The sequence below is a fragment of the Falco punctatus genome, assembly GCF_963210335.1.
Source record: "Falco punctatus genome assembly, contig: scaffold_30, whole genome shotgun sequence".
NCBI classification, from domain to species: Eukaryota; Metazoa; Chordata; class Aves; order Falconiformes; family Falconidae; genus Falco; species Falco punctatus.
Genome location: NW_027660235.1, coordinates 1,593,315 through 1,619,400, shown reverse-complemented (window position 1 = coordinate 1,619,400; position 26,086 = coordinate 1,593,315). Strand labels below are relative to the sequence as shown.

The 26,086-nt window shown below is 48.2% G+C and overlaps 1 protein-coding gene across 1 annotated transcript in view; it reads left to right on the top strand.

The window, feature by feature from the left end:
* Positions 1-26,086, top strand: part of LOC308057486 (uncharacterized protein) — a gene marked incomplete at its 5' end in the record, with an annotated part of 607,752 nt that overhangs the window by 551,179 nt on the left and 30,487 nt on the right. The window contains one exon of the mRNA XM_080411583.1: positions 11,983-12,017. Coding sequence (XP_080267709.1) covers positions 11,983-11,994 — 12 coding nt within the window. The 3' untranslated portion in view covers positions 11,995-12,017. The remainder of the gene's footprint in view (positions 1-11,982; positions 12,018-26,086) is intronic.

Genomic DNA, 26,086 nt, shown 5'->3' with positions numbered 1-26,086 from the left:
TTGTAGGTTGATTTGATAAAGAAAAACCCATTCGATAAGCAACGGAGGGTCTGATTTCTGAGAATCCCATTGAAATATTAACGCATGAGGCTGTTGAGTGGGATTCAAAATAATCAAATGAAAAGGTGATTCAGGAGCCCAGCAATGTACTTGTCTGTGAGTGATTGCAGTAGCAACCTTTAGCAAAGAGTCAACGGCTTCAAGACCAAGACTGTGGGGGGAACACAAGTCGGTATTCCCTTTAAGCAGTTCAAATAAAGGACTCAGGTCTTCATTAGAAATTCCCAACCCCAGCCAGACCCAATTAATTGTTCCCAGCAATTTCTGTACGTCATGCAAGTTTTTTATGTCTGTCTGTATCTGTAAAGGCTGGGGAACTATAGTTTGAGTCCTTATATGCCATCCTAAGTACTTCCATGGGGGTATTTTTTGATTTTTTTCTGGCACAATACAGAGGCCTACTGAATTAACAGCAGCTGCGACAAGGGCTACAGCTTCCTCCATGACCTCGTGATGTTGTGCGGCCACTGGGATGTCGTCCATATGATGGTACACCACTGGCAGATTGTGGCACTGTTCTTCATTCCTTGTGGCAGCACAGCCCACTGGCATCTTAGCAACGGTGTTTGCATGTTGATGCTAGGGACTGAAAAGGCAAATTTAGGATCATCATCTGGGTGGAGTGGGATATTAAAAAAACAGTCTTTGAGATCAATAACGGTCAAATGCCAATGTCGAGGAATCATAGTGGGGGACGGGAGTCCTGGTTGGAGGGCTCCCATGTCTTCCGTAGCATCATTAATTTTTTTCTGAGTTCGTGGAGCAAGCACCACTTGCCAGTTTGTTTCTTTATAACAAAAAGAGGTGAGCTCCACGGACAGTGGAAGGCAAAATATGCCCTTTTGTTAGCTGTTCCATAACTAGTTTCTGGAGGGCGCAAAGCTTTTCCAGTGGTAGGGGCCATTGATCTACCCAAATAGGGGTATCGACTTTCATTGCCAATTTTAGGGTATCGCGCATTTCAATAGCCCCGCCTAAAAACGGGTCCCGAGAAATCTGTGGACAATAAGTGAACCGAGGGATCGTGTAACATTACCGTGTGGGAGGTTGCTAGGTCCAATCCGGTGCTAACGGTTGTTGCTGGACGAAGACTCGAGGTGCTGTTGCTTCTCTCCGTTGGGGTTGGAATGTCGGCTGCGACACTTGTATCTGCACGCGTCGCTGCCCCGCGTTCTGTGATCGGTTTCCCTGTTTTGGTTGACCTTGGAATTCATTCTTAGAATGACATTGATTAGCATGATGATGCCCTTTTCGGCATACAGGGCAGTACCCAGGGATTTGGTGTTTAGCTCCTTTATTCATAGCCAGGCAATCCTTTCTGAAGTGACCTGGATTGCCACAGCCGTAACAAATTGCTGACAGACCACATACAGCTGCAAAGGCAGCATCCATAACCTCAAATTTGTGATCCACAGTGCTGATTCTATTGCAGGCTTCTATCATTTCAGTCAATGTGGGGTTTGGATGAGGGAGAGATTGCGACAGTTTTTTGCAATCTGCATTAGCATTTTCCACAGCCAATTTCAATAACAATATTTCCCGCGCTTCCGTGTTATCCACCTGACGCGCTAAAGCATTTTTTAGTCTGTCAACAAATTCCATATAGGACTCACGGGGTCCTTGAGTAACACTTATAAGAGCTTTCTGCGGCTTTTGTGAGTCAGGGATTTTAAGAAGAGCCTTTCTTGCTTCCTCACGGACTGCTTCGAGAGCCTCCTGATGGATGTCCGGAGCTTGGGCTGCCGGGTCAGAGTGCCGACCTGTACCAGTAAGGTGTTGTATGGTCAGCACGGCCATAGCGGCATTGCCGTGACCCACATAGGTGAGGAGGAGTGCCTGAAGCCCCCCCCCTCCAATGTGACTCCCATAGCGCGTATTGAGTCGGAGCTAATAACAGCTGCACTAGAGACTTACGATCATGAGGAGTCAAAACGTATGTATCAAATACAGAAGAGAACAGACTTGCAGAATAAGGAGAGGAAAGCCCGTGCTTGGTAACGGTGTGACGCAGTTCTTAATTACCAGAAAAGACAAGGCCTCCCACCGTGCCCCCTGACCCTGAAAAAGCACAGGGGCCACTGTTGTTTTAGCAATGCCCAGGTCTCCTTCTTTCAAGGCTTGGTGTCTTATGCTAGCCCATTCATTGTGTGGGTCGGGGGGATATAAATCTGGCTCTTTTTCAGGGTCCACCGGCCCCGGATCAAAGGGGTCTTCCTGTCGGGGGTAACCTGTGGCAAAAACCTTCAAGGGGTTGGGGGGTTTCAGGTTCTGCAGGGGTAATGGAGTTACTGTAGGAGAGTTTCCTCCCCCTCCCGGCTTTTCCTCTGTGACTTTTTTCCTGTGCTTTCAAAATCTCAAAAATGCTTTTCCACCATGGGAGCATGCACTGCGCTTTGGCATCCCCCGATGTAGCCGCATCCCATAGTTTTACCCCCACATCATCCCAAAACTCTCCTGTAAAAATATTAGATGCAGTCACAGTGGGTAATTTTACCTGTACCCATCTAAGGATTGCCTTGAGATCATGCCAGGAATATTCTTTTTGTGCTTATTAAGGAGAGCTTTCATAAGCTCAGATAATCTCTTTTGGGGGAAGACGCCTCATTCCCCATGTTTCCCACAACTCACCTCTAAATTCCAGAGGGACTTTTTTTTCAATTCCTGCTTCCTTTCAGCAGCTCATTCAACGTTGACTCGTGACCTGCTGCTCAGCCTGGCGGCGCATAAACCCATCACGTTGGGGTCACCAAATTGCCGCGATGAGAGACGGGACGCTGCCTGATGCAAGCAAATGTCGATTTATTGTATACAATCACAAGTTTATATATGTTATCAGAGGCCACGCGCTTTAAACAGTTTGGTTCTTTAAACTACACATTACATACTAGGCAATCCCTCATTGGTTAACTACAAACAAAGAGCGCTTTAAGTAAGTTTCAACAGTCATCAATCAGCACAAAGTTGTTACTTCTCTTTTGGGCCATCTGTTCCTCATTGCCTTATCTTTACTCAGCCTGACTCCTCCTGTCAGTTGTTACCTATTCACATGCCTTGTCCTCCTGAGGTTTGTAGCCATCCTGCCAAGGTTTTATGGCCATCCTCCCAAGGTTGATGGCCCACAATGACGTGCGGAAAGCAGACTCCACAATCTGTAAGATTGTAAAGTAGGTATGTTTATTCAGCGCTGGGCAGCACGGGGGAGTAGTCCTGTCAAAACCGTGCCCGCCTGACACGAAAACTTGCTCTGTTTTTATAAGACAACTCATTACATATTCATAATATGATGTATTACGCCTATACATATGCATTACCTATCCCCGCTTTGTATTAAAATTAGTTCTGCAAGTCATTTCCATATCTCTCTCCCGACTGAGTTTGCGCAGTGTCCCCTGGTGGTGGTCGTCAGGGGTCCTGAGGATGAAGGCAGGTGAGTCTTCCTCGTGACCCCCACATCTGGCGCAGGCTCAGTAACGTCCTGCTCTTTGTCCAGACCGCAGAACCAGCTTTGGCTTGTTCTTGCAAGGTTGTAATCTTTCTTTGGACTTATATGGTCATAAAGCTGGACTTACATGGTCATGAAGCCCTTTACTCCCGTACACCTTATCACAGTACCCAAGCAAACCATGTAAGATTTGGCAAACAGCTTAAATTTTACAACTTTTACCCTAAACAGCTAAACAGACTATCATAATCATTAAACTTTACTCTATGTCTTAACCCCCCTCTCTCTCAACAAGCTCCAGCACATCCCCGCTTATCAGCTGGACCGTACTTGGAGACTTGCCTCTCAGGCCCTGTCCATATGTTCATGGCAGGGGTTCCTGCTTGGCTCTGTGCTTGCCTGAATCTCTGCTGCCACTTTTCTGTGGCTCCGCTTGGTGGCAATGGAAACTCAGCTGTGCAGGTCTGAGCAGGGGCTGAGATGCTGAAAGCATCACCGGGAGGTTGATGAGGAAGCTGAGCAAGTGCCTTCCCTCCCCAGCACGCTGCAGAGGAAACCAGCATCAGCTCTCCTTTTCCCTCAGGCTTTGGGGGAGCTGTTTGTTCCTGCCTGCAGACAGAGAGCGGCTGCAGGGCAGATAGGGGCACACAGGGGCTGTGTTGTGACGAAGGGAAGACACAGTCACTCAATATGAGTGATCAGCAGACTTCGTTTGTTGTCCCTGACAGTCACCTTTTATATCTTGTTATAATTAGCTCATACATATTACAAAAGTTAAGCTCATTATTGGTTAGTTGCCTAAATACCAAGCCCGCCCCTAGTTTCTCTTCTGTCGTTTTCTGTTCCCACCTGCAACATTCTTTTCCCACCAAAATCTTCCTGTTCTTGTGTAACAAAAACAGCCAAAGACAGTGTATTTTGCTTTGCTTCAGATAAGCTGAGAACGATGTGCATTTTTGTCCAGCCAGCTGGAATATGAGACCTTTTTTCAGCTAGCCAGTTATCCGCAATTCCCCCGTTTTTATTTTGGGCAACATAGGCTTGGTTGACCATTTTCAATAACAGCGTTTTAACAGAGGAAAATACACAGCCAACTTATAAAATCTCAGTTCAGAAGTATAATTCCAGAAACACTTGAAAAATAAAGTTAGCTTGAGGCTTTAATTTAGATGCTTTTTATGTTCCAGTGATATAAAAAGTTTAAAAAATTCAAAGGCAATTTTAAAGTTCTGAACATGGACTAATGCAAGCTCAAAACCCAAAAAGAAACCAAACTGATGTTTGACTAGGAATATTTGCAAATATTTTAGTGGAAAATCCCTGACCATTAACAATTTTCTGTCCCAATAACAACTGCCCTTATGCAACCAACCAGTCCATACATTTTCTGAAGAATACCTCATTGATATCAAAGAATTAACAAAGGGAAAAAATTAGTTCTAAGCTATATACATTCATAAGTGGATTTTTCAATAGTTATATACAGATTTACACACTAAGCCATAATGGCTTGTAGGTGATACACACAAGAAGAGTACGTTGCTTATCTGTCTGAGTGTCTATGCTAAATTTGACAACTATGCCACAAGCCAAGCCTACATGGGTGCTGTGTTTTATGCACGTTCCTTAACAAACAGTAGAACAGACAAATTCCCAAGATCTAGTCCCCAACCTAATTATATTATTTTGTAGCCAATTAAGGAAAATAACACAAATGTGCATATCTACATGTGCACACACCTTTTAGTTCCGAACCAATCTGTGATAAAAGGCCTTAGCCTTATGGCATCATCAAATCTTAACGAGTACAGTAATTAAAAATGCAGTCTTACTCTAAGTGTGATTTATGCTGACATTCCCTCAAATGCTACACGTGAGTATTTCTCACTCAGCTGCCTCAAGTTAAAACAGTAGTATTTGTTAATATGTATTAAAAAATCATTAATTCTCTACAATAGCAGTTGACTTCCATAACACTATGGAAGCAAAAGAGGCTTAAGATGGGTTTTCTGAATACTAACAATTTATTTTAGATTGTCTAAACTCAGGTCTTGAAAGATTTCACTCTGCCGGACATAGAAACACTGTTGCACTCCAGTTGTGATATCCCTTTTCCCAAGTTGTCACATGCACATCTCACTCAAGCAACCTTATTGTTCAAGTTTCTCTCTGCTACGTAAAAGCAGATTGCACTTGTAGATATAAAAGACAGCACCCTTACTTAGATTATTACCTTATAACATCCTAACTCTTAGTATACCTTGTATCTCTGATTTCATCACTTCAAAAAATCACCAGGAGCAGATAAAACCACAGCATCAGACTAAACTACACCTTAACTGCTGATTCAAATAAAGGCATTCTCTTCAGATATGCCTAATGCTTACAAATAATTTGGCTGGTTTTGATCAAAAAACTATTATTACAATAATGATCAAAAATAATAATCCCATTTGCAAAATGCCTTTAAGCCAGCCTCCTAGTCCCAACCAATTTCCACATTCAGAATACAGCATAAATACAGAATACAGAATAAATTATCTCCATCAAGGCAAAAAGGCTTCTATTTAAACACAGAGATGTTTGCTAGTTCAAAGCAGAAACCCATTTCTTGTAGGTGATATCTGAAGCACTTTTTTTTTTTTTTTTTTTTTTTTTTGTGGGTTTGTAATCAAGTCCGTATTTTTCCTTGAGAAGCTTAAGCTGTTCCACTTGTTTCAGGAGTGTTTCCAACTCTGAGTTGTCGAATAGGTCCGTATTTCCCAAAAATTCATACCTTTCCTCCGCTGTGATTTTATACGGCAGGTTCCGAATATAAAGGATCCAATTGACCTCTGGGGGCAGCCAGATGTTAGCTTGCTTGGCCGCTTGCATCGCCATGGCACCGATTGGAGGGGGGGTTGCCGCCTTGGAGAGAAACCGTGGCCGGGAAGGGGCCTGCCGGGCCGCGCGCCGCTGCTCGCCGCTGCCGCGGGGGTCCCGGATGCTATCCCATACGCTAATAACCCAAGTAATTCCTTGTTACAATCTATGTCCCGAACGCTCCGCTTTTCTAAAAAACATATGAGCGAATCATACCTCGCTTGTCTCTCCATACCTTCATCAGCGCTGTTGCAGCCTTTGCGAGAACTTGGCGATGCATGGCCAGCGGGACCCTCTGTAGGTGCTCCCAGGCGCGGGGACTGTGCCCTTCCGCCTCCTGCGCTGCTTTCAGGACCGGTACCCGAAACTCTGTCAAACCGTGGCTCGCAGGTTCAGCCCTCTCTAGGGTCCCATTTCGGGCGCCATTTGTCGCGACGGAGGGAAGACACAGTCACTCAATATGAGTGATCAGCAGACTTTGTTTATTGTCCCTTACAGTCACCTTTTATATCTTGTTATAATTAGCTCATACATATTACAAAAGTTAAGCTCATCATTGGTTAGTTGCCTAAATACCAAGCCCGCCCCTAGTTTCTCTTCTGTCGTTTTCTGTTCCCACCTGCAACATTCTTTTCCCACCAAAATCTTCCTGTTCTTGTGTAACAACAACAGCCAAAGACAGTGTATTTTGCTTTACTTCAGATAAGCTGAGAGCAATGTGCATTTTTGTCCAGCCAGCTGGACTATGTCTGAGACTTTTTTTCAGCTAGCCAGTTATCCACAGGGCTGAGCTGGGCTCTGTGAGCGCTGGCAGGGAAGGGCCCTGGGGCCAGAGAAAGAGCTGCTGGCAGGGACAGCTGCAGGCAGCAGAGCCCTGGGCAGGGAAGGGGGGAGATGCTGAGGGGAACCCTGATGCAGGGCAGATAGGGGCACCTCCTGGCCATGGTCTGCCGTGCAGGTGCCTTCCCTGAGCAACACACCTCTGCTCTCCTCTCCCACCCAGCACAGCCTTTAGACCGTTGGTTTCATGTGTTTCCACAGCTCCTGGTCCAGCAGAGCAGCAGAAGGGATGAAGTGCATCTCTCCTGCTGCCACGCTGCCATTTCTCGCTGAGCAGAGCCTGAGGGTGACTGTCCTGCACTGCTGCTGTGTGGGAGGTGGTGTGCCGGGCTGGGCAAGGGGAAGGAGTTCCCGAGTGTCCTTTTGTCTCTCTCCTGGCCTTGCTCAGATGCTATTGGCATTGCAGACAGGCTCTCTGGCAATAGGGGTTTCAGCTGCAGGCTCAGGCACAGAACTTGTGGGTCCTCCTGTGCAGACATGTCCTCTAGCATGGGGGCGTCCCAGCTTTCCCCTAACCTGTGATGCTGTGGGCAATGCAGCCTGTGAGGCTGGGGGAGGAGCTGATGCTCTGTCTCAAGCTTTACATGATCAGGACCCTTGACTATCTACTTTGGATGTCCACCCAAGGTCTGTGCTGCTTCCAGGGCACACAGTGATCCCTGGGTGTCCTTGGATAGCAGTGTGGTGCTGAGCCTTCGGTAAGGGATGAGGCATTCTGTTCTCTGCAGTGGATCCCTCTGCTCTCAGCAGTGCCTGGCTGCTTGTCAGGGTAACATGGCAGTGGGATCACTCTCCATCTAAGAAAGGAGCAATTGCCGGGCAGCTGGGAAGGAGAGGGATGGAGAGAGCAGAGTGCCTGCCTCTGCCCTCAGGCACAGACAGTCCCCTTGCCTCTCAGCACTCACTCTGCTCTCCCTGAGCACAGCACAAAGCCCTCCTGACCTGACTCTGGCCATGGCCGCTGCTCAGCACGGGCAGAGCCGATGCTGACAGGCCCTTCTGCGCTGGGAGCAGTTTGGGCTGAGCCAGGGCAAGGCCAGGACTGGCCCCTGCCCCCAGGGTTCCCATGAAGCCCCTGCTGCAGAGCAGGGCTCACTGCTGGGCAGCCAGCGGGCACAGCCCCTGCTCCTCACAGCACACTCGGCCAGCACTCAGCACAGCTCCAGCCACGGCTCGGAAGGGAGCTCTCCTAGGAACGGCAGAGGGGGGAACATGGGGCACCGGGGGCGGTTCTAGGAGAAACAGCTTTCACTTGGCTCACCGAAGTCTTGCCTGACTTGTCACTATATTTGCTTCATGAAGAGGACCCTATGTTTGGAGGCAGCAGATGTCCAAGAGCAGCTCCATCACCCAATTCCTCCTCCTGGTATTGGCAGACACGTGTGTTGCTAGGTAGGGCCTGGCGGCCGGAAGATGTCGCGCTGTACGGAAACACAGGGCCCCCCTCCAGGTAGCCAACAGCTTGTAGCTTATGATGTAAGCAGACGGAAGTGACACTGTAAACCTAGGCTATATAGTGCCGCGCCGCTCAGCAATGAACGCCATTTGCCATCCACCACATTGGTGTCTGTGAGCTGATGGACCGCACGGCCAGGGATTGGCTGCCGTGTCGTTCCTGAACCAGGTCACTGCACGCCTGCGAAGGCAACAAGTGGTGCCGAAACCCGGGAACATTCACCTGGAATCGGGTAAACGGCGGCCAGAGCGGCAGGACCAGCCCAGCGGGGAGGACGCTCCCGGACCAACCAAGAGGATGGAAGCTCTTGTGAAGGTCGTATTACAGCTGCATAAGCAGTGGGGTATTGCTTGTAAGCCCAAAGATTTTACTCTCGCAGTTGCAATATTTCTGGAGCTGGGGGTCATTGACCAGCCGGTGGATATACTCCACCCAGATGCGTGGGACAAATGTTCCCGCACTTTATGCGATGAAACGATGTCTACTGGTAATGGGAAAAATCTGAAAGCATGGGGGAAAGTCGTCCAGGCTCTCCAAAAAGCTAGACACGAGCAGGACACCTGGAATGCTGCCAGGGATTGTCTGTTAAACACCCCCCGGGTGGGGATTGGGGTGGCAACGCAAACCTCACGCCCATCGGTTGAGGAGGGTTCCGCCGACCCTCGAAGCCGACAGAACAGTGACGCGCCCACTCAGCGTCCAAAAGACTCTAACATCTCCAACTCGTCCACAGGACCCTCAGCAGACTCCTTTTGGGGCAAACTGGCTGCAGAGGCCAGGGGTGCTGAGGCGAAAGCTGAGGCCGAAACTACACAGACTGAACCACCGCCCTGTGCGCCCCAAGATGGCGCCGAGCAGCAAGGGGAAGGGCGGGGCCAGACCGCCCCCGGCGGGAGCAGGGAGGGAGCGCTAGAGTTAACAGGCGCACACAGAGGGGAGGGGGAGGAGAATGGGAAGGAAAAGAGTGATTGGCACGACCAAAAAAGGGAAAAGAGCACCAGCGAGGGGCAGAAAGCCAATCAGAATGACCCTCCCCAAAAATGCCCTTATAAGGCTTTCGCCTCCCCAAGCGGAAGGCGGGGCGGGCAAAAAGGGAAAGAACCGCCCAATCACGCAGACAAGGGAGGGGCCGAAGCCCGACCACATACCACCAGCACCCGGAAGTGAGCAGTCAGTCGGGCTCTGACTCCGGCTCAGACTCTGCATGGCAGACTTGGCTGGCAAATACAAAGACCAAAATATCACCACTCACGGGGAAAGAAAGACATAAGGGGACAGAAATTCCTCTCACAGATTGGAGAAAAATACAAATTGCATGTGCCGATTGGGCCCCATCGGATGCACTAGCATTCCCGGTACGAGTGACGGACGGGGGACAGAGGGTCCATTCCCCCTTAAGCCCTAAGGATATACAAGCGATTGTTAAAGCAATCGCGGGCAAAGGACTCAATTCAGCCATGGTCTCCACCCTCATAGATGGAGTTTTTGGGGGAGATGATTTGCTCCCGTTCGATATAAAACAAACTTGTAGGTTGATTTTTGATGGGGCAGGGGTGACTGTGTTTAAACAAGAATGGGAGGAGAACTGTGCGAGGCAATTAGTCCGAGTAACCGGAGCGGATCATCCGCTACACGGCTCCAGCCTACAGCGGTTGATGGGTACAGACCCAACAATGATTACCCCCCAAGCCTGCAGGCCCATGAAGTTATGGCAACTACTTGTGCAGCTAGAGAGGCCATTCACACGACCTCTAGGGTTATTGCCAAGCCATTGCCACGGTCCACCATAAAACAAAAAGAAAGTGAGTGTTTTACACAGGTTGTAGATCGCCTCCAAGCAGCAGTCGATTCCTTGGCCCTGCCCTCGGAGGCGAAAGGCCCAGTCATCGCAGACTGTTTGCGGCAACAGTCTAATCTAAAAACCAAAGAAATCCTGCAATCACTGCCACCGAGGTCAAGTCTCGCGGACAGGATTAAACATGTTGTGAGCGAGGAACACCTGGCCCCAATCCAAGTGGCTGTTCGTGTACTAGCTAGCGTGATGACATGCTTCAAATGTGGCCAACCAGGCCATGTGATGACCAATTGCCCCCAATCGGGAGACCCGCCAGCGGCGCTCCCCCCACAAAACCGATCTAAAGGACCGTGTTGGGCCCGCGGAAAGAGAGGGCACTTCGCGAAGGAATGCAGGCTTAAAAAGCAGGGAAACGGGAAAGGCAGGGGGCCCCCGGGCCGCACACAGCTCTCTCCCACTTGGGATGTCAGGCGGCCCCATTACACCAACCCCAGACAGGGGGGGTCACTCCCGAACCCGTTGCCCCTGAGGGAAGCAACCAACTTTATGGCCCAGCCGACGACCCCACAAACCTGGCCTCCATCCCAGGGACAGCAGGGACCACCCCTTGGGGGCGAGACCCCTGGGTGGCCCTGGCAGTAAGGTGTGACAACCCGCCAGTGGTGTGGGGGATCTGTTCCCTCTATAATTCCCTAAATGGTATCACCATCAGCATCCCCTTTTTGACTGATACCGGAGCAGATGTTACAGTATCCCTGAAACGAGCTGGCCCCCACATTGGAAATTGGAAGACGACCCCACGGTGTTCAGAGTCGGGGGATTAACCCGAGCTCACTTGGTAGCAATCACGCTTCACACAGAAAAGGGACCAGAAAAGACCATTACCCTCTTCCAATACGTCATGTCAGGAGTCCCACCCCTGTTGGGAGGGATGCCCTAGCCTTATTAAAAGCCAGAGTGACAAATTTACAGTAAGGGCCACTGCCACACACCCACTCCCACCGATCAGACTGACATGGAAATCATCCGACCCAGTCTGGGTCGAGCAGTGGCCCCTGTCAAAGCCTCGAAAGGATGCCCTTCTTGAGTTAGTCGACCGTGAACTACAACGAGGTCATATAGAGCCTTCCACTAGCCCATGGAACACCCCAGGTTTTGTAATACCCAAACGAGCAGGCGAGGGGTTTCGTCTCCTCCATGACCTGCGTGAGGTAAACAAAAAAATCCAGACAATGGGTCCTGTTCAAACATTGTTGCCCATGAACTCCATGATACCGGAAGGACAACCTTGTGCTGTCCTTGATATTAAAGACTGCTTTTTCTCGATACCTCTGCATGACGAGGACAAGGAGCGGTTTGCTTTTTCTGTAGTGTTTCCAAACAGCCAACGCCCTAACTTGCGCTTCCAGTGGAAAGTGCTGCCCCAAGGAATGATCAATTCACCCACTATTTGCCAAATCCCAGTGGATTGGGCACTGGCACTGGTTCGGCGCAGTGACCCGACTGCAACTATCATTCCATATATGGATGATATTCTGATTGCTGCACCGTCAGGACATCAGGTGGACAACCTGGTGACAATAATTTCAGAAACCCTCAAGACAAACGGGTTTGAAATCGCGAGTGCAAAAATTAAAAGAGGACCCTGTGTAAGTTTTTTGGGAATGGGGATCACAAGTTCTTATATAACACTCTCCCCAAATGAAAATCTGTCAAACCGTTAAAACACTCCATGACATGCAGCAGTTAGTGGGGTCTTTACAATGGCTCCGCAATGTTTCCTGATCCCTCCCAAAATCATGGCCCCCCTGTACGATCTTTTGAAAGGGAAAAACCCATGGGAACAAAAAACTCTGACGACAGAAGCAATAAGCTCTCTCGACTTTATCGAACAACAGGTGTCATCAAACACGCTCGCCGGGTGGAACCCGACTATATCATTTGATCTGTATGTGCACTTCACGGAAGGGGGGGGAGTAGGAGCGCTGGCCCAAGGCCCTCCTGAAAAAGCTCAGCCAATACAATGGATAGTCCTGGGAAAAACGTCACGTGCCTTCTCTCCAGGAGTCGAGTGCCTTGGTAACCTCATCACGAAAGGCAGAAAACTCGCCCTAAGACATCTGGGAACCAAACCTGCCAGAATATACCTGCCCTTTCGCAAACAGCTCCCAACGCAATCAGTGGCAATGTCAGAATATCTAGCTATAGCCCTCGTCGGATTTGGGGGAGAAGTCCGGTATGCCACAAAGACCCCCTGGACTCAAATGCTAGCTATTGTCGACGTCGACCTCCCACAGAAAATCATGGATCGGCCCCAACAGGGACCAACGGTCTTCACAGACGCATCCTCAGCGACCTCAACCGCGGCAGCAGTATGGCAATCGGGAGGAGAATGGCACTGCGTCAAAATGACCGATCGTGCGATCTCAGTCCAACAGCTGGAAGCTACAGCTGTAGTGCTGGCGTGCGGACTGTTCCCGACATACAAATCAACATAGTAACTGATTCAATGTTTGTGGCCAAGCTTTGCTTAGCCATGTCAGGGCCCGGCGTGTCAACATCCACAACAGCTCTGATGCTAGAAGAAGCGCTTTTTTCCCGAAAGGGCACTACATCGGTTATCCACGTCAACAGCCATAACCCAATCAAAGGGTTCTTCCAAATCGGCAACGACAAAGCAGATGCTGCTGCAAAAGGGTTGTGGACACTAAGAGATGCCCGCCAATTACATGAGTCCCTCCACATCGGAGCTAAAGCGCTAGCAAAGAGATGTGGGATTTGGGCCACTGACGCGAAACATATAGTAGCTACATGTCCCCACTGTCAAAAAGCACCATTGTGGTCTAGCGGAATCAACCCCACTAGAGTACCAATATGATATGGCAAATCAAACTCTGAAATCTAAATTAGAGGTATTAGCAAAACCAGAAGGTTTTACCAATGCCATTCCCTCAGGGGATCAGGCATGCTTATTAGTGACAGCCCTGTTAGCACTAAACCAGTTCCCCAGGGGAGACGAGGTGAATAGCCCTGCCCAGAAGCACTGGGCCACTGGTTATAATTAAGCTAGGGGAAAAGCAGCAACAAGTGGAGTTTTTGATAGATACAGGAGCGACATACTCGGTTTTGAATCAAGCCTTAATGCCTTTAGGAGATGATTACGTTGTAGTACAGGGAGCAACTGGTCAAAGTGAAAAGGCGTATTTTTGTGAACCTTTAAAGTATAAATTGGGAAAACAATGGGGTATCCACAAGTTCTTATACATGCCCAACTCCCCAAAAGCACTTTTGGGGAGAGATTTGTTGGAACAATTAGGAGCAAAGATCACGTTTGAAAAAGGGGAAATTACTCTGGAGGTAAAGGATCGACAATATACACAGGCATTAAGTCTAGTCCTAACCAGTCTCCCCTCAGAAGGGAAAATCGATGAGGAAATTCTGAACCAAGTGTATCCAGGAGTCTGGGCTACTGATGTGCCTGGAAGAGCGAAAAATGCTCCACCTGTTGAAGTTAAGATAAAGGAAGGTCAACGACCGGTAAGGATTAAACAATAGCCTCTAAAGAAAGAGGACAGGGAAGGAATCCGGCCAGTGATAGAAAAATTTTTGCAGCTAGGACTATTAAAGGAATGTGAGTCTGAATTCAATACTCCTATATTACCTATTCGGAAGTCCGATGGGTCATATAGGGTGGTTCAAGACTTGTGCGCAGTGAACAGGATTACTGAGGATCTCTACCCAGTCGTGGCAAACCCGTATACCCTACTGACTGCATTGGCACCTGAATTAATCTGGTTTACTGTTCTAGATTTAAAGGATGCTTTCTTTTGCCTCCCTCTCCACGAAGCCAGTCAAAAGTTGTTTGCATTCGAGTGGGAAAATCCTAAAAGTGGTCGAAGGACCCAGCTCACTTGGACGGTGTTGCCACAAGGGTTTAAGAATAGTCCTACCATCTTTGGCAATCAGCTTGCGAGAGACCTGGAATCCTGGGAAGCCCCGTCCGAGAAAGGAAAATTGTTACAGTATGTGGATGACATCCTGATCGCTACCAACACAGAGGAAGATTGTATGGCTTGGACGGTGAGTCTGTTGAATTTCTTAGGGCTTCAAGGATACAGGGTGTCTAGGAAGAAGGCCCAGGTAATGCAGCGTAAAGTGAATTATTTGGGCTATGAGATCAGTGCGGGACAGAGAACTTTGGGGCAGGCCCGCAAAGAGGTGATATGCCAAACTAAAAAACCCCAGACGGTAAAGGAATTGCAAACCTTTCTGGGAATGACAGGGTGGTGTCGATTGTGGATCTACAATTATGGACTGCTTGTTAAACCATTATATGCGCTGACAGCAACTGAGCAGAAACACCTCGAATGGAATAAAGAGGCTGAACAAGCTTTTGAACAACTAAAGAAGGCTCTGATGTGAGCCCCGGCTTTAGGACTCCCGGATGTGGGTAAGCCGTTCCTCCTTTTTTTCTCACAAGAAACAGGGCATTGCCCTAGGAATATTGGCACAGGAGCTAGGTCCGTATCGTCGGGCAGTTGGCTACCTCTCTAAACAGTTAGACTCAACTGCACAGGGCTGGCCTGGATGCCTAAGGGCAGTTGCGGCTGTGATACTAAATATACAGGAAGCCCGAAAATTCACCCTGGGCCAGAAAATGACTGTTTTTGTGTCCCATGCAGTGTCGGCAGTATTGGAAGCAAAGGGTGGACACTGGCTATCTCCACAAAGATTCCTGCGATATCAAGCTGTAATAGTGGAACAGGATGATGTGGAAATCGTGGTTACTAACACTGTCAACCCAGCTTCTTTTCTCAGTGGAAACACAGGAGAGCCAGTGCATCATGACTGCCTAGAAACTAGTGAAGCGACATACGCAATTCGCCCAGACTTAAAGGATAGCCCCATAGAAAACGGAGAAAACTGGTTCACAGATGGGAGCAGCTATGTCCTGAATGGCAATCGACACGCAGGATACGCCATCACCACCAGTCAAGAGGTAATAGAGTCAGGACCTTTGCCCATGAACACCTCCGCACAAAAGGCAGAAATAATTGCCCTAACTCGAGCCCTGGAGTTGGCTCAGAGCAAAACTGTAAACATTTACACAGACTCAAAATATGCCTTTGGAGTTGTACACGCACATGGAGCAATTTGGAAAGAAAGAGGTTTATTGAACTCCCAAGGGAAGAATATCAAACATGCAGAAGAAATTCTGAAGTTACTAGAAGCTGTCCAACTCCCTGAGAAAGTGGCAATTATGCATATTAAGGCACACCAGAGAGTGAGCTCAGATTTGGAAAAAGGGAATGAACTGGCGGACAGAGAGGCAAAACAAGTGGCCAAAATGAAAATAAAAGTAGCGGGGGCTTTAATCCCCGATAGGCATATTTCCCTACAAGATAAACCAAAATACACTAGGGAAGATCAGAAACTTATTTCAGACTTAGAAGGGTCATATAATGAAGAGATGGGCTTATACCCCACAGGGAAAGTTAATTGTTCCCTCATATTTACTGTGGCACTTAATACGGGAAGAACGTAAGAAGAGACATTGGAGAATGGAAGCTCTGTATAAGCATCTGATAAAAGATATTGTAGCTAGAAACTTATATACCACAGTGAGACAGGTGACTCAACAGTGTGACCTTTGCCTCCAGACTAATCCAAAGAATACTCCCAAACTAGAAATGGGCCAGATTGGAAAGGGGAATGGGCCTGGACAACAATGGCAGGTTGATTTCACAGAACTTCCAAGAAAAGGGGGGTACCGATATTTGCTGGTATTAACTGATACCTTTTCAGGCTGGCCAGAAGCATTCCCAACCAGAACTTCCAAGGCTCGGGAGGTAACTAAAATACTAATACAAGAAATAATACTGCGTTTTGGGGTTCCAGCAACCATATCCTCTGACAGAGGACCACACTTTGTTTCAAAATTAGTGCAACAAACCAGCCACCATTTAGGTATAGATTGGCAACTTCACACCCCATATCGCCCTCAGTCGAGTGGCCAAGTGGAGAAAATGAACCACTCAATCAAACAGCAAATTGTAAAGTTGGGACAAGAGGCAAACTTGCCATGGCCTCAGTCTCTCCCTTTAGCCCTTATGCGTATAGGGACAAGACCAAGGACGAGGGAAAGACTGAGCCCTTTTAAAATTCTGTATGGACGCCCCTGTGGAATACAAAAGGGGATATCAATGCAAATTAGAGATGAAATTATGACTTCCTATATGGTGGCATTGAGCAAACAGCTCAATAAAATTGGAAAACATGTAATTAGGACCCGAGGAAGGGGTCTGGATGGGCCTGTACATGATATCCAACCTGGAGATTATGTATATGTAAAGTCTCTTGCAGAAAAAACCTTGAAACCACAGTGGGAAGGACCATACCAAGTACTCCTCACCTCCTTCACAGCAGTCAAAATTAAAGAACAGAATGCCTGGATTCATCATACCCGTGTGAAGAAGTCGCCACAAAAGCTTTGGACATCAGAAATTCAAGGGCCATTAAAGCTCAAGCTAAAAAGATAGGATGTGGGTTAAATTTAACATGATTCTGATAATTTTACAGGTGATAGACACAGCGGCCTGGCGAGAGAACTGGTATGTTCAGGCGATTCAAAACATCACCAAAATTTTAAATAAGACAGATTGTTGGATCTGTACCCAAATGCCAAGACATTCTGGTTATGAGATACCGTAAATAGGCATCCCACTGCCAGTTTCCCTGACGAACCGCCAAGACGGCTCCTTTTGGGGAAATACAATCTGGAGCACAGACCCTCAGGTTAAGTGGGGATGAGAATTAAAAATCACTGTCGAAGAGACCAGCACACTGGGGGATAACTGCCTGGTAAGTTCGGGAAAAGGACTGTTCGTGAGAGAACACCCAAATTGTAACAGAAGTCATACATTAAATATGACAGGTAGAGATTTGGGATTTTTGAAATTGAACTATACTGGTCTCCCGACCCCACGAGGGACAGGGTGGTATTGGTTGTGCGGCACAATGGCTCGTAAAGTCTTGCCCATAGGATGGCGAGGAGCATGCACTCTGGGAGGTCTGGTCCCCAATATTACTATCATTGACGGGTTAACGCAACCCCCCATAAGAAAAAATGGAACATCGTAAATAACCCCCTCATAAACAGACCAACGAGTTTCCACAGTTTTGCGCGATGGTTCATTCCGTTTTTAGGGGTTAGTGAGTTGGAAAAGCCAAAATAAGCATCTCAGCTATAATAGAAACAGTGGAAAATAGGACAGTTGATGCCCTCCTAGCACTCCAGGAGGAAGTTACTGACTTATCAAAAACAGTGTCACAGAATCGTATGGCTTTAGATTTGCTATTAGCCTTCCAAGGGGGAGTATGCACTGTGATCAATGCAGATTGTTGCATGTATGCAGATCAAAGCGGGCGAATCACCGAGGACCTCCAAGAAATTAGGAAACAAGTAAATATTCTACATAAAGTGACACAAGATAACACTTCTTGGGGCTTTTCTGAATTATGGGAGAAATTGACATCCTGGTTGCCCAATATAACATGGTTAAAACAATTATTTGTAATGATCATTGTGATTGTCTTTCTATTTTTAATTATTAGTATAGCTATCCGTTGTGGATTTTAGTGGCTTAAGGGAACTGGAAATTCCTATAGCGAATGGAAGAGAAATCAACTGCGACAAAAATTAGAATCTAATCGATACTTTGAGTCTGAGTAAAAGAATTTACTAATTTCTTAGAAAAGGGGGGACTGAGAGAGAGGGGGGTAAAGAGATAGGGTAAAGTTTAACGATTATGATAGTCTGCTTAGCTGTTTAAAGTAATAATAGTCTGCTTAGCTGTTTGCCAGATCTTACATGGTTTGCTTGGGTGTTGTGATAAGGTATACGGGAGTAAAGAGCCTTATGACCATATAAGTCCAGCTTTATGACCATATAAGTCAAACAACCTTGCAAGAACAAGCTAAAGCCAGTTCTGTGGTTTGGACAAAAAACATGACGTTACTGAGCCTGTGCCAGATGTGAGAGGTCACGAGGAAGACTCACCTGCCTTCATCCTCAGGACCCCTGACAAACACCACCAGGGGACACTGCGCAAACTCAGTCAAGAAAAAAAAATGGAAATGGCTCACAGAACTAATTTTAATATGAAGCGGGGAGAGGTAATGCATATGTATAGACGTATTGCAACAATTATGAATATGTAATGAGATGCCTTATAAAAACAGAGAAAGTTTTCGTGTCAGGCACGCATGGTTTTGGCGGGACTACCCCCCCCCCCCCCCCCCCCCGTGCTGCCCAGCGCTGAATAAACATACCTACTTTACAATCTTACAGATTGTGGAGTCTGCTTTCCGCACGACACAAGGACACGGGTGTGAGGATTTTGAGGGAATGTGCTCTATGAATCTTGCTGATCATTCTGAGTCCATTCACAAAAAGCTTTCCCAACTGCAAGATAATATGAAGAAACACAGTGTTACTGAAAATCCTTATGACGAGTGGCTTAATTAAGGGATGGGGAATCACTGGCTGGTAGAAAACCTGATTGATGGAAGGGATTAAATTTTTGTTATTATCTTTGCTGTGCTTGTTATCTTTTGTTGTATTTTCTCCTGTATGAAGAAAGATTTGGAATCAATTGTTGATAGAGCCTGGGTTCTCCAAAAAGAAAAAGGGGGATGTGTAGGGGAATTCTTGGCAGAACGAGGGCATACTGTACCCTTGCAGGAGTTGGACAACCCTGGCCTGCAGATTACAAAGTTACTTTGAAGATCTTGCACTGTCCTTGAATAGGCAGAATAAAGAATAATGAGCATTGTACAAGAAGAAGGCCGGATGCCAAGCAAGATATGAAAACCGTTAGGTTAGCACATCCTTATTAGGCGCTTGCAGCATGACAACCAATCAACAGGTAACATGAATACGTAACTGACAACCAATGACTGTCAGGCAGCTGCCGCGTGAACAGTGTATTAGAAGTATAAATATGACAAAGTTGCTACATAAAGTAGGACGACATGTAGCCACATTGCTGCGATTGTCATTACTTGGCTGACTTTCCAATTGGGACTGTCTTCAGCCCACACTGCCCCAGTATGTCCCAGTGGCCTCCAGGTGGGGTGTGAGCCCTTCCCCACTGCTCTCCCAGCATGACCATCCAGCTGGTGTTTTACCCATCTCTTTCTGTTCCCACCCAGAGTGTCATGGCCTCACATGGGCAGAAGAACGCTGATGAAAACCATGACAACAGTTTTGCTGAAGCCGAGGGAAATGACATCCACTGTGGAGCTCCTCAAGCACAACTGCAGGCTGTCAGGTTGGCGAGGCAGGATTTACCCTTGGAAAATCCACCTGGAAAGTTACCCGCTCCGGTGCCAGAACTGTCACCCAAGAGCACTCTAACTGGTGGCACACCCCTCAACATGGGGGTTTGCGCAGCCTGTGGTTCCCCGAGCTGCAGTTATGGACTCCTTCCAAGACAGTTGCAACATTGACTTGTCCTTTCTCACAAGTGACCTCTGCCAATTCAAGGAGCTTTCAAAAGCGATACTTCAAGGAAATATTGATTTTATACCAGGACTTCACCATTATTATTACGGTTATACCACGCCCTTATTTTCTCTCATCTTTAACATATTTGCACCTGGGCAGGAGACAGTGACGCCTTCTGAAGTCATCTTTTCAGCAGATTGTCTCAGCAAAGGCTCTTTCAGTTATTCACCACTTTTCTCCTCCCTTTAGTCTTTGGTCTTTTAGGTACCTCTCACCCGTGCTGCTGTTTTTAGCTTCAGGAAGGAAAAACTTGCGTGTCTTCCTGCAGCCAAACTGTCTCTTTACCCAGCTCTTCCCTTGTGTTTAGATCTATCTTTCTGTATCTAACAGCCTAAAAGATTTCTCATGAGAGTGTCCCTTGCAGAAAGGCACCTCATCAGAGACAGCTTGGAATTGGCATCTGCTTGTGGAGGCTGTTGGCCTATTTATGACACTTGATCATTCTTGACATTGCTTGCAGATCTGAATAATAATTCTGCACCTGTGTGCAGCCAGTCCTCTAAGGCAAACAGGTGGGGATGGTGCAAAGGAGCTGCAGCACCCACCTGCAGAATTGAGGGGAGAAGTCTGATGTAAGGAGAAGGGACGTGAGTCCCAGGGGACAATGAGAAAAAGGGTGGTCTTGGGGACATTCAGAGCAAGGTTGTCCATCCTGTGTCAGACCTCAAGGGACTGCGATTCCTACCAGTCCAGATATCCTGAGGAGATCCTCTGCATCATTATCACTTGGAGATTGCTGCTAGAACCTCCTCTCTAACCTAATCAGGAGCAAAATATAACCTATGAAATGAAAAATAATTCCTTTCAAATGCACTTTGAAATCCTCTCTCTTACCTACGTGAATGGAACAGATTCAATTAGCTGCACAGCTCTTCAAGACTTGAAGGAAATGAGAAAAAGGCAAATACCTCCTTAGGGCATTGGGGGCTCCTGCCATGGACCTGAGCTACTGAGAGCAGGCTGAACCAACCACCCAAGGAATGTAAGTCAGAAGCAACACTGAAAATACCTTCAAACATTGATGGGTCCCGCTGAGGGCCATCGCTGACAAAGTGTCCCCATGGACTCGTTAGAGGAGCTAATTAGAGGCCAGACCTGCAGGTAGGCAAAGGTACTGTGTCGGTGGCTGTAATGCTGCAAAACACATTTGGCTTTTTTTATGAAGCAGAAAGGCCAAGCCCTGACCCCCAGGCTCTTGGAGGGCAGAAGAGAAGACCCTCCAAATCCAGTTTCCTGTCACAGGCCTTGGTGGCATGGGCAGCTGCCATTGCCAGGGGGACAGAGGCCTCAGCCCCCTGTGGCGCCATTCGGCCTTGCTGCAGCCCTGGGCCATCTCCACTGCAAGTTGCCCTACACTGTCCATGTGGCACCTCTTTCCACTCTGGGGGTTGGACTCTTCCTTGCTTTCCTACCCAGCCCTCACACCCGCATTTCTCTGCCTTTTCTCAAGTTTTTCCCCTCATCCCTGCTTGTTCCTTGAAGCTCAAAGCCATGGGACAATCCAGGCACCCTCTGGGTGAACTCTGGCATCAGAGGGCAACCCTCAGAGGGACATTTCTTTCTCTTCACATCCAATCTTACCTTTCCAAGCAGCACTTTGTGGAGGTTTTCTCTTCCTGTCACTATCAGGAATCACTCCCTTATCTCTGACACCCCCCTTCAAGCAGGTGCATGCTATTACTGTGGTGCCCTGAGGCTCCACTTTGCCTGTCTCAAGACATTGAGGACCTTCAGTCTCCCTCCACAGGCTCCATCCAGGCAGGCATCCTCCACAGCCTCTCCAGTTTTTCCTCACTCCTCCAGAATGAGAAACCTCCAAGCCCAGGCACAGATCACCCGGATGTGGCCACAACAGTGCTGTGTCAAGGGGGATGATGCTGAGTCAAGGGGGATGATCAATCCTTCTTCTGAGTGGCCACCTATGGTGAAAATCTCAGAATCAGCAAAGGAGGACAGCCAATGGCCAGGGAGGAAAGGGAAAGGAGAGGTGGGCTACTTGCATGGGAGGATACAGGGGCGGTCAACGAGAAGCAATTGTGCATGGGAAAGGAGGGAAAAAGGTAGGAAAGGGTGAAGAACAGGAATCCATAGGAAGCAGCCAAGCAGCCCTGCATCTGAGCAGCAAAGCTTGGAGTGGGAAAAGAACGTCGCAGGTCACCTGACACACTTTCTGTTAGGCTTCAACCGCTGCTGGAAACCGGAGTGATTTCCCTGCCATCATGAAGGCAAGATCCATGGTGGATGCAGATCCAGAATCATTCATGCTGGAAGGGACCTCCGGAGGTGTCCAGGCCTACATGCTGCTAGGAGAACGATCAGTTATGGGGTTGAAGCAAGTAGCTCAGGCTTTCCTTCAAGTGGGGCTTGAAAAGCTCCAAGGATGGACATGGCACAAGCTCTGTGGGACATCTGCTCCACTGCTTGACTGTCTTCATGGGGAAGGACATTGTCTTCCCCTGCTTCAGCTGATGCCCATTGGCCCTCACAGTCCCGTCACGCATAAGAGGCAAGAACCTGGCTGCCTTTTCCTGCTGATATGACCCAAGAAGATATGGGAAGGCTGTTATGAGGTGTCCCCAAAGCCTCCTCTTCTCCTGGCTTTGCACCTTTCAAATAAGGCCCATGGCATCCTGGGCTGCATTAGGAAGAGCACTGCCCAAGGAAGGGTTGGTGGAGGGGATCTTTCCTCTCTACTCAGCCCTGCTACAGTTTGTCTTGTTGACTTGCTCTTGATTTCTACTTTACCAGAATCACCCATTCTTGACTGAAAGGTGCCGTCCACATTTTTCACCGTTCTCGCCTTGTCTTTTGTTCAAAACAAGTCCAGGAAGCGTTTGTGCCATGTTGGTCAGGGTTCATTGCTGCGATGGATTGACGGGACGCAGGGTGATACAAGCCAATGTCAATTTATTGTGCAGTAGCACGAGTTTATATCCATTTCAGAAGCTGCGCGTTTTAAACAGATTGGTTCTTGAAGCTAAGCATTGCATCCTAGGCAATCCCCAACTCATGGTTAACTACCATCAATTAACAGCAAGTTGTTACCTTTCCTTCCCAGCATCCGTCCCCCACTCCCCTATGCTCTCTCAGCATGGCTCAGCATGTTAATTGTTGTGTCTATTCACACTCCTTGTCTTCCCAGGGTTAGTGACCTCCAAGCTCGAGCACATTCCCTTCAGCTAACTGATTGCCACGCATGGTCCTAGTTTCCAGCCCGCTCCTGCAGATCATCTTCCACTTTCCCTTCAACCAAGGCCTTCAAGTAAAGGTCCCTTTCTCTAGCGGTCTAAAGGAGATGTCGTTCTCCTTCTAACCTTCATCAGGAGGTTGAGAGAATCTGAGCAGAAGACCTTTGCACACGCAGGACTTAGTGATGAGTGTTACAGGAAACCTGAGCAGGCCTGTGCTGTGCTCCATGTACCTCTTGGCCTTCAGGCTGAGCTGTGCTGAGTGTGTCCCTGGGTTGCAGAACAAGCCATATTGGAAGAAGAAATCTGCAGGAAGCTGCTGGTGAATGGCCAACCGCACGCCCTTACCTTTGTCTGGGACTGCAGTTACCAACTCCCAAGTGAACATCTCCTCTTAGAACACGAGAAGTGATGACTAGAATGGGTTTCCCTGGCACAAAACACTTCAAGAGCTCACAGGAGACAATGTGGGATAACCCTTCTGCAGGCAGGATCTGCACCACTTTCTGCACCACTCTCCCAAGGCCGTAAACTCCATGTTCCCGGCCTCGGAAGGGACGGCATACAGCTGACACGATTGTCTCTGTGTGTAGAGTGTTTGCTCTAACCAAGGCCATTGGAAATGACACTTTGTCTCAGAGTCCAAGTGCCTTTCTTACTGCAGCCATAACCAGCTGGGCTGCTGATGGCCAATCCCCCAAGGGAACGGGACACTCCAGGGACCTCAAACTCGCCTTCATGGCCACGTGCCTGCTAGTGGCCTATGAGCTTCTCAGATGTAATGGGTGTCATAATGATAGCCCAGATCATCAGCCTGCTTGTGGCCTCGGTTACTCCTTGGTTAGCGGTTCCTGAATTGGGGAAGGCAGCGATAACGAGATGCACAGCAATGGAAGAGATGGTCAAGGACCCTGCAGGTGCCATGAAGGCTTTGCAGGAAGAAGTGTGAGAAATAGCCCCGAGAGCTGTGCAAATTGGAATGGCATTAGATATGAAGCTGGCGTCTGAAGGCAGAGTCTGTGCTGGTTTTAATACCAGTTGTTGCGTATATGTAGATCAAAGTGGGAGAATTTCTACAGATACATGTGTAAAAAAAAAATAATTGAAAACATTCTAATATTTGTCGTGAGTTCCAGAAAGATCGCGCCTTCTATGAAATTGAAGTCAATTGGAATATTCTGACGTCCTGGTTTCCTGATTTACAACTATGGGTTAAGAAGTTCATCTCCAGATGCCTTTCTCCTCTTTCTCTTTGATCACTCCAATCCATTTTGCCTATGTAGCTTCTGCTTTAAGGTTCAGAGAGGAAAAGCTGGACTGTCTTTCAGTAGTGTCTGTAATATTCCCTATGGGCAACTCTTCAGTAGTGGCAATAGACCTCATGGGGATTTGCTTGAACTAACAATTATACAGCTGAGAAATGTATTTTTTATTTATTAATTTCTAACCGACTACCCCCCACACACACACACACGATAATTAATCCCTCTTTTATTCCTGTGTACACCCTGTACTCTAAGGAAAGCAGCCAATAATTACTGCCAAGAATTTGCTATATTCAGCTGCAGAGTTGGTTGAAGAAGTCTGATGTCAAGTGATGTAAGTCTCATGGGGCTGAGGACAGAAATCGTGGGGCTGGAGAGCTGAGGAGCAAGGCTGTCCACGCAGTGATTAGCTCCAGGGACTGCTTTTCCTACCTGTCTGCACCTCCTCAGGAGACACTGTGCATCAATAGCAATTGGAAAAGCCTTCTATCAATTCCCCAAAGTGCTCATTACCTGCCTTTCTCTTTCACTGTGCGGCTGAAACTTATCTCATGAAGTGTAGAAGCCAAACTTGAAGACCAGATGGCCCTGATGGAGGAGACAGGGCTCAAAAGGGCTTTCTGTCTCGTCATGAGCCCAGGGTGTCTGTGGTGCTGTGGACTTCAGGTGTTCAGAGGAGACTGAAGAAGCCTCTCAAGAACGCCAAGTCAGGAGCAAACCCACAGCCCCTGGAAGCGTTAATGGGCCCCGCTGAGGGCCATGGCTGAGAAAGCCTCCCCATGGCCTTGTTAGAGCCCATCCTTGGAGGCTGTGAGTGCAGGAAGGCAAAGGCGCTGTGCAGGCAGCTCTGCTGCTGAGCAAAGCCTTGGCTTGCTTGATGAAGCAGAAAGGCCAAGCCGTGACCTGCAGCCTGTGGGGAGGTCGGTGCTGTCCCTCACACAGGGCTCAGGGCTCTTCCTGGGGACCATGGAAGGTGGGCATCCAATGCCCAGTGAAGGACAGCAATGGCACAGCAACTTCCAGCTTCCCCATGGGGCTGCAAGGAGGCAACGATGCCCCCATGCCGTGAGGACATCATGTCTTGTCATGGCCCTCAGAGGCAGAGACAGCTGCCACAGCCAAGGGGACGCAGACCTGGGTTCTACTGGTGCCTTCCAGCCTTGCCAGTGCCCTCTGCCATCCCCACCATAGGCTGTCCTGCATGGTGGGAGCCCTGCCCCTGTTTCCCTGCAGGCTGTAGGCACCATCTCGCTGCCCTGCCTTGCTCTCACCCCAACATTGCCATACCTTCGCTGAGGTACCTCCACTCTCACCGGCTGTTCCTTGAAACACAAACCATGGGCTGATCCAGGCTCCCTCAGGCTGAGCCCTCGCACCGCAGCAGGACCCCGGGAGTGACAGTTCTTCCTGCTGAGGTCCAGTCTCTGCTTTCCTAGTTGAAACTTGGTGACATTTTTTCCTCTCTCCTGCTGTTTTCCCCTGCCCAGGAAAGGTTTACCATCTCAGAAAATACCCTTCCAGCAGGGAATGCAGCCAGGAAGCCTTTTCTTATGCTCTGCTCTCTCACCAGAGAGAAGGAATTCTCACATGGTCTCCCAAACCACGTAACT